Source organism: Paramacrobiotus metropolitanus, unplaced genomic scaffold (genome assembly GCF_019649055.1).
Source record: "Paramacrobiotus metropolitanus isolate TYO unplaced genomic scaffold, Prichtersi_v1.0 Parri_scaffold0000004, whole genome shotgun sequence".
NCBI lineage: Eukaryota > Metazoa > Tardigrada > Eutardigrada > Parachela > Macrobiotidae > Paramacrobiotus > Paramacrobiotus metropolitanus.
In genome coordinates this window covers 100,053-112,933 of record NW_026570224.1, presented here as the reverse complement: position 1 = coordinate 112,933, position 12,881 = coordinate 100,053, and the positions used below count along the sequence as shown (strand labels likewise).

Below are 12,881 nucleotides of genomic sequence, written 5' to 3'. Positions count from 1 at the left end.
ATCAAACGGAAGTTTACTTCTGCGCCAAAGAAGCTTTTAGGTTCGCGATCTGAACTGCATCTCATAAATCAGATCTCATAAATCTTTTTAAATCTTATAAAGTGTGCGGATAGATTTTTCGGGCGACCATGTTAGCGCGCATTTTAACTTAACAATTTTTTCGGTAGTGTAGTGATAAAAATGCGCTGTGAGATTCATTATGGGGTGGTTTTTTTTTCGTTAAATCATATAAATTTGTTGCTTCAGTATGGAACGCGGTTGTCGCTGCCCAAGAAAAAAACTTCGACGGACGTGTTGAACTACCTCAGTTGAATTTTGTTGAACTACCTTTTTTTTTCGTTAAATGGGACGGATTCAGCGGGACCAAGGAATCCGGGTATTACGACACACGATACGCCCCTTTTGGTTGTGTTCTGTCTCCAGCTGTGTTTGGTTGTGTTCGGTCTGTCTTGGTTAGATCTTCATGTGAAGGGTATAAATTAGAGAATGTTACAACGCTAACTCGTGTCACTTGTCGCAGTAAAAAATTTCCGTCCATATTACTGATCGTTAAACATTTTTCGTTCCTTTTACGTTAAATTATCTGTCATGTCTGTGACTCTCGAACAAGCTCGCACGTTCAGTCTGAAGCAACTGGGCCGCTTGAACCTTCCAGAGATCAAGCAGCTCATTGTCCAAGTTGAAGGCGAGCAAGTTTTTGACGAGCTGAAACCAGCTCTTGTTCAGCGGCTTTATGATTTACTCCGCCCAGATGAACCTTTGGAATCGGAAACCGAAGCTGCAGCAGGTAAAGGTGACTCACCCTCAGACCTGGCTACAGCTATCGGAATTTCCGCGGCGTCGGTTTCACAGCTTTTCGACAACGGATACAACTCCATCGACGATGTTATTTTGCTGGGGAAAGTCAAGAAATTCCCCGAGAACCTGACCTTTATCACCAGCATCCGCGACCGCAACCAGCTCGAGATCTTTGTACTGGAGCACGTGGTCAACTCTTCTCCTGTTACCGCCTCCACTGTTAATGGTCCTCTCCGTCCGAGCCGTTTACCAACGCGCACCGACAAAGCCCGCCAGTCAGCCTCGGATGACGAAAGTTCAGGCAGCCCGTCGAGCACGCACCGCAGTTCCACCAACGGCACCCGCACGTCCCTTTTAGCCCGTAACCTTCCCCGACCGCATACGCTGCCTTTCGTGAAGGCAGCTCACAAGGCTGCTAAAGACGTTAAGCCGCATGAAATTTCGTGCGATGAACTATTTGCCGGCAACATTATGGCCGCCTTAGACCTCGCACGGAAGACCAACGCCTTACCAGTACTCATCGAGTTCCTGGAATACCAGGTTTACTTGTCTCGCAAACGCTGTATGTATGACGACGAAGCTGTTGTTGCGTTTGATTGTGAATTCCGTGAAGAAGCCGAGATTGAGAAGTTTGACCTTTCTGACACCTCGCGTCGCGACTGCACGGCTGATGGGTATTTTTCGGCGGATTCCCGCCGTACCTCGGGTTCTCAAGTTTTGCAGCCTAAGGTAATTTGGTTCGGGCCAAGCATTTAAGCACCCGGGAACCTCCCTTTCCGAACTACTGCTGCTTTAATTTCAACGAACACAGACCTTGCCGGGACGTCCCTTGTCGGTATCCACACATCTGCGGATTCTGCCGGAAAGACCATCGCGCCACCGCCTGCACCGAACAACCGGCTTCCAGCGCAAAGTGAGCTCGATTCCGTATGACCTCTGTATTCTACGTAGTTCCTGGATGGGTTATTCTGTCTACTTTTTGCCGCATACTGCCTTTGAGTTTTCCTTTGACCCGGATTCATCGCGTCCGTTCAATTGTTTTAGGCAAAGGTTCATCATTTGTCCGTCAACGCGCACACCATCATGACCGACTTGCATGCATTACTTTTTCCCGGATCTGCTGCCTGAGTGTGTCTCCTTTCCTTATTGTGCACGTCTTCTACATGCATCGTGTATACTCCATTGCCGACTGCCGTTACCGTCTTGTGTATCCGCTTATGTGCTTTTAGCCTTCCGTACATGGTACGGAATTTGAGTTGCGTTGATTTGGCCAATCTGCGGAATTCCCAGATTGTCCACAAAAGTTCCTTGCCATTAGTTGCCTTGCATTGTCCCGCGGGATGCGTCAGGATTTTCTGGCAGCCCGCTTCACCTATACGACTGCGTCGTATACGCCTCCCTTTGCCGTACTGTTCGGCGTGAATTCCGCCGAAACAGTTTCCATTGTCGTGTTTAACTAGTTTACCAAATTTTCAAAGAATTTATCCTCCCGCACATTACGTCAAACGCAGCATTAACGATGGCCCTCCACCACGCTGCACTGGTTCATCACGTCCTTCTTTTTGTGTTTTGTCTTGGGTTTGGGCTTGGGGCCGTTTCCGGCCATGTTCGGCATATTTGCCCAAAGGAAGTAAAATTCCGAGCCCACTATCGTCGTTGTCGCGTGGCGTGTAGGAGTAATGGGACGGATTCAGCGGGACCAAGGAATCCGGGTATTACGACACACGATACGCCCCTTTTGGTTGTGTTCTGTCTCCAGCTGTGTTTGGTTGTGTTCGGTCTGTCTTGGTTAGATCTTCATGTGAAGGGTATAAATTAGAGAATGTTACAACGCTAACTCGTGTCACTTGTCGCAGTAAAAAATTTCTGTTTTTTTTTCGTGTGATGGCTTGGGGCCGTTTCCGGCCATGTTCGGCATATTTGCCCAAAGGAAGTAAAATTCCGAGCCCACTATCGTCGTTGTCGCGTGGCGTGTAGGAGTAATCATATAAATTTGTTGCTTCAGTATGGAACGCGGTTGTCGCTGCCCAAGAAAAAAACTTCGACGGACGTGTTGAACTACCTCAACAGACGAACACAACACTCTCACCGGATACCGTGCGTGTTCTGACGGGAGAAACCGCCGTATTCCGCTGTTTCCACTATGAACCTCACAAGCTACTGTGGCGTCACCAGGATAACTTGATTATCGGGACTGCGCCCGTGGTAGTACAGGACCAGCAGTATTCCGTGCAAATTGTCGACGAGGCCAGTTACCTGTCCATACACAACGTCTCGCGCTTCTCCGCCGGCAGCGTGGAGTGTCTGCGTCCTTGTGGCGATGGTCAACGATGTCCGGTCAAACACTTTACGCTGCGGCCGAAACTGCGTCCGGTCGACGTCTTCATCGGGCAGATGGACAACGTGACGACGGTCGCGGGCGTGAAAGGGGAGTTTAAGTGCCGAGCTAACTTCCGTTGCTGTCCTGACACAGGAAAACATTTCGTTTGGAAAGCGCGAGGGGGCTTTTTATATGTCCCTAAAGGTCATCTGCTGGAGCGCGTTTTCCATCTGGGGCCTGGCCGCTGGCTGCACTCCGATTGGAAGCAAAACTATTCTTGCTCTGAGTCCGAGCCAGCCTTCTGTGAGCAGACGGTATTTCTTGGCGCCCGCTTCCGGTGGGGGCGGAATCCCAGCGTCGTGGAGTGCTGGGTGCGCGCAGACGTCGACACGGAGGAATGGGTGGTGCAAAAAGCCTTGCTCAACATAAACCGTCCAACGTGATGCCAAGTTCATTACAGCGTACGGTACAGACTACGCCAGGAACGCAGCCGAAGGAGAAGCAGCAGGGCTCCTGCGGCAGGATGATACCCTTCAGGGAGGCGACGTCGTTGTGGTCAAGGCTGGACCAGGCGACGATGCCTGGGAAGCTGTAGAGTGAAGAGACTGGAGACCTCGTTAAGGTTGGCGGGGAATTTGCCGCAGTAGCAACCGAATGTCTAGGGGCAGTGTCGCATGAAAATCTCAATATTTTTTGCAAATACTGTGTTATAAAAATAGCTACTATATTTGCTAGAATCTGCAAAATGCAAAAGAATTCAAATTTGATCTGTGAGGCTCACCACAAACGTCGCAAGTCTGCTGAGTGAGTGCGCTGAATCGTCGAAAGAAGAAGATTTTGATGGTTGACCTTTAACGAATATATGCAGCAAAGTGATTATAGTTTCACAAGTCTGTTTTTACTCGTTTGTATGTTTTTTATTCGTATTTCTATTGCACGTGTTTTGTAAATGTTTTTGTCCAGGAGCATTTCTACCAGAAAAATTATAAGGATGGAGCGATGCCAGATATTACGCTACCTTGGGCTAAATTGCGCAATCCTGCTAGTTTGCTAAACTACCAGCGTTTTCTGCTTCTGTCAGAGGAATAAGTGGACGAAAATTTGGTTACGGTCTTGCGCCTCAAGCGAAGAATGAGAAGCGACTCGTAGCATTATTCGCCAAGCATCTTTGTCACGTTGCAGGTCCCGGGAGTTATAAATGGTACATACGAGGACACGAGCCAACCCACAACAACAAACGGCTTAATGTGCTCGATCGCGTCGTATGGCAGTTACCTACACGTGATGTGTCTGTAATCGTCCGCAAATTGGGCCCGCGCTCAAGCTCGGACTTGGACTCGGACTTGGACTACTAAAACTTGGACCTGGACTTCACTTGGACTCTAAAACTCGGACTTTACTAAGACTTCGACTTGGATACAGGCGTTTCTCATGTCTTCTTACGTTTCTTCATGTTTTCTCAGGTTTCTTAGGTTTCTTAGGTTTCTGAGGTTAATAACATTTCTTAGGTTATCTAAGTATTCTTTGGTATTCTGAGAAACCTAAGAAACCTAAGAAACTTTAGAAACCTAAGAAACCTAAGAAAATTAAGAAACGTAATAAACCTAAGAAAACTAAGAAATTTAAGAAGCCTAAGAAACCTAAGAAACCTAAGAAACCTAGAAACCTAAGAAACCTAAGAAAACACGAAGAAACATAAGAAACGCCTAATTCCAAGTCATGTCATAAAGTCCAATTTTTAGAGTCCAAGTGAAGTCCGAGTTTTAGAGTCCAAGTGAAGTCCAAGTTTTAGAGTCCAAGTGAAGTCCAAGTCCAAGTTTTAGTAGTCCAAGTCCGAGTCCAAGTCCGAGTTTGAGCACGGGCCCGCAAATTGACAACCTATCACGCAGAGAACGAGAGACCAACATTTTAACAGTACTTAACTGATAGAGACCCTGCAATTGAAATCCGATGTTTCTTGGTCATAGTTTTAGAAAGCCTGAATCGAGATTTTAAGTGTGGATCGAAGCAGTTCAGAACTACGGTAATAAACAGCGAAAGTCCCTTAAATTACCTACGCTCGCATTTACTGCAAGACGTAATCGTGATCCCGGAAATGGATATAATGTAAATCGTGGAGAATTCATCAGATTATCATGTTACTACCATAATTTATTTGTTATGAATAATAGTCATGATGTGTGCGGCCAGCTTACTGGGGCATCCGGTGTGCAGCTTATACGATCTTGAAAGACGAATTAAAATCTGTATCGTGCTTATTGCGACATTACTGCTGGCGAAAGCTTTGAGTTGTAGTTCGGCGAAGAACACCAAACGTGAAGAAGAGGACATTTTGCGTAAGCAATACGATTTATAGTATCTGTGTATTGACGCATCCACGGACTTTTACTTCAGCGCCATTTTAAAAGTTTACATAAAACTAACAGATGCTTACTGAGTTCTATTAGGAAGTTAAGTGTAAATATAAATATTTCTTGGCATGCAGCCGCTTCCTAACATCAAAATGTTATTAAATTTTAACTTTCACCAATACATATCACACATACAGTTGTCCTGGATAATATGTATAGCGCCAGCAAGCGCGTTTAAGTACTGACTTGCAATAAATGACTTTTTAACTTGGTAATTCAGATTGGATTGTCAGATTACTATTTTCCAACGAAATATTGTTTTTTGCTCAAATTACGAAGCAGGCTGAAAAGCGTAATTGGCAATTGTCGTTCTAGTGTATAACGCGGTTGTGGCTGCCCAAGAAGAAAGCGTCCACGGTCGCGTCGAACTACCGCAGCAGACGAATACAACACTCTCCCCGGATACCGTGCGTGTTCTGACGGGAGAGACCGCGGTGTTCCGCTGCCATCACTGTGACCCTCACAAATTAGTCTGGCGGCATCAGAACCACCTGATTAACGGAACGGCACCAGATGAAATGGTTCGCCCCATTGGGGCAACAGCGGAGGTTAGTTTGGCATCTAAACGCAGCTTTAGTGATTGTGAACGTGGACACGTTGGCCATCTGCCCGATGAAGACGTCGGCCGGGCGCAGTTTCGGCTGCAGCGTAAAGTGTTTAACCGGACAACGTTGGCCATCGCCGCAAGGACGCAGGCACTCCACGACACCGGCAGAAAAGCGTGAGACGTTGTGTATGGACAAGTAACTGGCTTCGTCGACAATTTGTATGGAGTACTGCTGATCATCCACTATCACGGGTGCAGCGCGAGGGGCCTTTCTGTACATCCCCAAAGATCACCAGCTGCAGCGCGTTCTCCACCTGGAGCCCGGTCGGTGGCTGCACGCCGAGCTGCAGCACAACTATTCTTGCTCAGAGTCTGGGCCCGCCGTCTGCGAGGAGACGCTGCACCTGTGGGCCACACTCCGCCTAGGACCCAACCCCAGCGTCGTGGAGTGCTGGGTGCGTGCGGACCCCAACACGGAGGAATGGGTGGTGCAGAAAGCACTGCTGAATATATATTATCATGCCGAATCCGCTTAAGCGGTAGCGTATATGCCTATCCGACCAGGGCGCATAGGCCGGCTCGAAATTGAGAAATTGTCTCATTTTTTCATCTCAACGTAGTATACTGCCGTAGCTGTATGTTTAAAAAAATATTATTAGCTGCTGTCGTCAGCAGGGCGTGACCAAACAAAAAAATTTTCTTGAATGAAAGTTTACGCGTTAATGATGTCATCTTAATAATCTTATACACTACAGAGTACATTGCAGACTGCAGTACAGGCTTTATCAGTTATAATATTTTTGATTTTGCCGGCATTGTAGTAAGTTTTGACAACTGCCAGAATCTACAGTTACCGACCGGTACTTTTAACTGCAGATTTTTGCAGCTCCGGAGCACTAGCGTAACTACTTAACCGCATGTACTTAACTGGTGGACTGGTGCCGAAATGAACATCTTCTAACATGTGCTAACGACCAGTTTGTCAAATTAATTCAGTTGTATGAATTTCACAGTCATTTCTCACAAATAAGCAGATACGTACATCACAAATTCGAAATGACGAATACTTTGGTTCAGCGCTGGTTCGGCCTACCGCAACCGGGTGTTGGTTTCGTCAGTGCTCGACTGCTGCCAAAGTCTACGATTAACCGGAATGCCCGCAAAATCAAAATTTAGTGAAATTACGCGAAGTTGTTGTTACAGTATGACCGTACGATCAAACAGCGTACCGGCGTAGTCTTTAAAACGAGCATAGCTGATAGCTCTAACAAAATGAAAAGTACGTAATATCGTCACGGTAACAAACTGAAGGTAAAACAGACGTTTAACGAGCGACTATTTTTTATGGCATTTACAGTAAGTATTATAGCGTATGTGACTAATGATGTACAAGTGTAGTATGAGTAACAGTAACTGTGTGAGTGTAATCTTAAATCAAAAAACCTATCCCATTTTATTTAGCCTTACCTAAACACTCATTGTTTCTTCGCCTATAAAATGGCAGTCTGTTACTGTTTACGGGAGGGATTTAATTCCATTCTAACGACTTCTTACGAACGATCGATCGACCGACCGCTATTAAACTACTGCCAAAACCTGTTGTTCTTGCTTTCCCTTATCCTCGTCATTCCTACACCATCGTAGTTGATAACAGTTACGGATAGTTTGGCGACTGGGCCGCCGGAAAGGCAATCCAGTACGTAGCGTTTCAGTCTACGTTGTAGACTGAAACGCTACGTACTGGATTTCCTTCTTTTACTACTGTGTGATACGCAGAGTCAGCTGAGTCCCAGTGGGCAATTCTTTCAAACAGCATTGTGCGATTTGGAAGCACTGGCCATTGGGATTCGGATCGGATCGGATCTGGAGCAAGGTTACGCGGAAAATCATCAACAATTATCCCGAGGTATGTAAGTCTGCATAATATTACACAGATCTTACTCCCAAGAGATGGTTACCCTGAGTTTTCGTTGCGCTGGTTCCAACAAGATCGTTACGTTTTCTGCAGCCCAAATAATATTTATTTCCATGGGATGATTGCGTGTATTTGCGTAGTGAAATATAAAAATATAAGTTGTACCTCTGAATTAACGTGGTTCTTGTAATTAGGAAAAGTGATTAGGATATGATAGATTATATTTGCCTTCAAGCAGGCAACGGCTCGCGAACAGACCTTGTCGTTGGATTCCGTTTAGAACTGCAAGCTCAAAGCTCGGAGCAACGGTTTTCGTTTAACTGGAAATTCTTTTGATGGAATATGATTAAATTTTTTTAAAACTACTGCGTACTTTATTTGCAGCCCTGACAAGCCAAGTTCCGGACGGTTGCATAAAACAATTTACGAAATATCTTTGTACATAATTAAGTTTTCTTAACAAGTACTTTTCTAGTGTGACTTTTTATTATGTGTACTTCCACATCGGCATTATAACGCGGGGCCGTATGGGTACCACGCGTATCCTCGACAGCGAACAGCGGTGAACCCGGATGAGGCTTTAATGCCGAATCTGATGCGCACCGAGGCGCAGCAACACCAGACTAACAAGGAAGGATTCTGCAGCCAGTGCAACTGTGCTGCAGATCCGTCAAAACAGCGCAGCAATTTCCACCCCGCAGCGGGGTGGAAATCCCCAGAAACAGCGAATAGCTACTCAGGAGGGCGGAGCGCCCCGCCCTTACAGCATTAAAACTGATATCGTTTGACATGTCAGTCAGCTTCCAGACGGGAATTAAAGGGAAGGTGTGATGGTTATTTCCAGGGTGCTTTTTTGGGTGCTCTCTTGAAAGTTTACAAACAATATATTTCTATATTGAACTACGGTAGAAACAAACTTTTGAGTGGCCCAGAAGGTGTCCCTAAAAAGTCAACACAATAACCTTGCTGGATCGGTGCTCGAGGTGACCTCGAAACATGTAATGCATCTCCCTTAAGATGTATGTTATAATGCATCTGCTGAAAAACGTGGCCTATTGTATGCATTTTGCTGTCTCCAAGATGAAAATTTCCATGATGGAATAAAGCCATAGATGGATTTCCTGCAGATTATCCGCATGCGGCAAATCTCATTGCCGGCTTGTGGAACACTGTAAAAGGGTGAACTTCATCACGTGTGTTGTAAATCATCTTGACATTTAATGCCTTGTTGCCTGTATGTACCGTAGACTTCTTAGGTTTACCCGTTCAGTTGGAGAAATATAATCCAACAACTTACCTTTATTAACGGCCAGAAGTGCTTCGCCTCCAGCGCTCCAGCGCGGGATCATTGTTAGCTCCGCTTGCTCTCGGTCCAGCGATCATGGTTACGGTGTACTGGAAAAAATCGGCCACTGCACTGCGCTTTGTTGAGTTTGTTCAGTCGGTGCCGTACCCATGGCTAACATGTTGCACAACATTTCGAATATCACAATCATCGATCGAGGTACGAACACGGTGCTCTGTTGATCAGCAGAGTTTTCTAAACAGAATGACCTTGTTCCGTAACAGTAAGAATTCCGTATTTGTATAACGTTTGTTGTTTGTTGCACATACGCCCTCCTCAATTACGCGCAACCATCGCATGGAAATAAGTAAAAGTTTTTGCTGGGGAAAAGTATGGATTCTGTTAAGATCGCTGTAGCGAAAAACTGACAATAAAAGCGCAGGATGACGTCGATTTGGACGGTAAAACAGTACCGGTAAAAAGTACTTACTCGTAAGATAGAAGATAAATAAAGTACGTAGTTCTTTGCAACTTGGCCCCTCATCTCCCGTGTCTCGACGAAAAATAGATAAAACAAATATTTGCCCATCCAGGAATCGATAATTGAGCCGTTTCCGGCTTCTTGCTTGCCGCGGCCACCGCTGCTGAACTTGCTGATCCTGTACGAGTAGTCGGGTAATGTATGAAACCGCTAAACTACCAGCACACGTACAAGCCTGACGTGAAATTTCCTGCGTATGGTGCAGGCAGCGCACAACAAGCGCGATGTTAACGCTGGAAACGACAGCCACTCCAACAAATTAGCGCCGCTGATGAACTTGTGTTTTTCGCTGTTCCAACTTCCGATACGCAGCAATTTTCAAGACCGGCTTGTACACGTAGAATTCTGTTTTCCCGTACGTCCTCCTCCGAGTTACTCCGTCCGGCCGCATATACAGTCTATCTTCCTTGATTGCAGGCTATACAAAGGGTATAGGGCTATACAAAGGGCTATACAAGGGCTATACAAAGGGCTATACAAGCGACAACCCATAGCAATCGTCTGAGGTAAATGGGACAGGCACATCCTTGACAAACATAAATCTCGAAGCTTCCTCCGTACTACATAGAAGCGTCCTCTACAAATATCGTTCAGCAAAAGCGCTACTGTAAATCCTTCGAAAATTTTAAAGCCTTCTCTGCTGTATAAGCTTCTCCCTGGACGCCTTGGAAAGCTTAGAAGCCTGCAGAGCTTCTAATTCAAAAAGTACGGTTGTCGATTTAACGGTGTCTTTTGTTTCCGAAATTTCGAAATTATAATCTACTACGTAGCTGATTCTAGCTCCACACACAACAGTTAGTACATTATTTCATCATAAATCTGGCTTACTAGGACACGGTCAGAGGCATTATCAGCAAAATTTGGCTTTTTGGCTGAAAACAGAGTAGGCACTGGAAAAATAAAAAAAAGTATTTTTAACGGCTATGGTCCCGTGGGCGTGGCCTCAAACAGATTTATTTTTTGCTTTAACCGACGCATCAGTTCATCCACGAGATTGTAATGGCGCTGAAGCAGGGAATCCCGCTGATAAAGTTATCGATGTACCGGATGCTGGGCCGGTCGACAGGAGAAACATTGCAGGAGCAATACTCATAATCTATGGAAAAAAATTGAGTACTGTTTGGGAGACACTGAAAATATGACTGGAAAAAAATAAAAAATAAACGAGAATAGATTGATAAGAAATATGTAGACCGTGAGAACCTTGAAGGGGAACAAAGTATGTAGATAAATAAGTAACAAGTATCATTAATGTTAAAAAATCACTTGCCTGTTCGCAGCCGGCGGCGCCATTTGGAACTTTCTCTACATTGCATAAACTGTAATCTTTATCAATCCACTTGGCGGCCTTTGTGGATTAATAAAAACGAGATTCCGGGTTGCCACATCAAGGCCCATAAAATTGTAAGGCCGACGAGGACTAAGCCGGCGCACCGATGTAATTTTGCAGGTCCTGATTTTTAATCGATGACGCAAATAGCGTTTGCGAGCTGTCATTATTGTCACTATTTTTATCACTGCCATCATAATTGTACGGGTACTGTCAGCTGTAGTCAAAAACCTTAACCTCTGTAAGAAAGCGAAGAAAAACCACCAGCAATCCAATTTATAAAGAGCTAGCCGAATAAAGCAGTCGCGAAGTTCGGCTGTATTTATCTTATAATTTTCATGTCGATGGTGATCGAATCGTTAGGAAGGGCCGAACGCGGCTGGAGATGTAGCCATCCCTACAGTTTAATAATGCGATATCGACAATGAAGTTCTGCGAATACTGTCCTAGCCTTCACTACGCAGAGTTTTTCTGGACAGTTGTATCTATACAAGAACCTGAACAAAGGTAGTGCTTATTTCATGCTAAATAACATAATTATGTAACCTTTTAGTAACATCTTTCTGTATAGGCGGATGTATATACAATTTAGCGGAATTAATGCCGGGATATGAAGATATTATGTGTATGTATACGTACGTGTATGTACATTGTGTATAACGACATACCTCAGCATAATTATGGACTTACTAGGAAAACTAACCACTCAGCATAATTATGGACTTCTCGACGAAAAGCCTACTAGGAAAACTAACCACTGGATCTGCAAAATATTACGCGAAAAGTTTTGATGTATCCCGTTTTCGTGTATCCTTTTCGCAGATCCAGGAGCTTATTTTTCCTAGTCCTCGTACATCGCACGCATGATCATTCCTACATGACAGATGTGGATTCTGCTCGGGAAAATGGGGAATATAAATGCCATGGCATAATGAGGAGCCCTAAAATTTCCTCAATATGAGCAGCCAATTTAGGCGCACCTGCGTCCTTTTGTTGGGCGACCGACATTCTCACACCGAAGTTCAGTTTCTTCCTTATCTACATAAAGGCGCGTGTATGGTACGGAAGAGCTTCAGCTGCAGCTTCTGCGAGAGTCCGTTGCCGTTTCGGGGCATTACTGGGCGATCCCGTGCCAGTGCAGAGATTAAAAACAGGACGGCCGAAACGTATCTTGCAGCCATATTGTAAACCTGGGTAATAATTTCCCGGTGAATTAACGTGCTTAAATAGTAACGCTGGCAATCGAAGCCGGCATTAAACATTTTAATGCAAGTTTTATTAAACATGCGCCATCCGCATGTAACAATAATATTTGCCTCCCACTTCAGCTAAAATGTGCCAGCAAACATGAATAACATAATCAACAAGATCCGGAGTTATTCTGCACCATCCCGTGGCTTACTTTTACCCGGCATAGTGCCAAACGCAGCGGGAGTGTTGGCTTTCATAACGGTTACCCCGACCCGATGTATATTGGATTTCCCCCCAATTTACCCGAATCGAGGCTATTATTTTCCTCATCACTTCCAGACTCTCGACGGCAAACAGACGAAGCAAATATTTTTCCACCCAGATTTTGCCGTTTCCGGCTTTCCGCTTCCCGGGCCACCGCTCCTGACTCTTTTGCTGGTCATCTAGTGTATCAATCCGCGTAAGTATCACGTAGCAGCTCAGATTACATGGCGCATCTGTTTTCTCTCTTGTTCTGGCACAAGAGCTACTCCGTCCGGTCGT

At 45.3% G+C, this 12,881-nt stretch overlaps 1 protein-coding gene across 1 annotated transcript; it reads left to right on the top strand.

Moving 5' to 3' along the window:
- Positions 1–4,229: 4,229 nt before the first annotated feature.
- LOC129602871 (uncharacterized) lies at positions 4,230–6,655 on the top strand. Its single transcript, XM_055502044.1, has 3 exons — positions 4,230–4,319; positions 5,086–5,454; positions 5,845–6,655. Exons 2-3 carry the CDS (start codon positions 5,292–5,294, stop codon positions 6,252–6,254), a joined length of 573 nt encoding a protein of 190 aa, XP_055358019.1. The 5' UTR covers positions 4,230–4,319; positions 5,086–5,291; the 3' UTR covers positions 6,255–6,655.
- Positions 6,656–12,881: the final 6,226 nt, after the last annotated feature.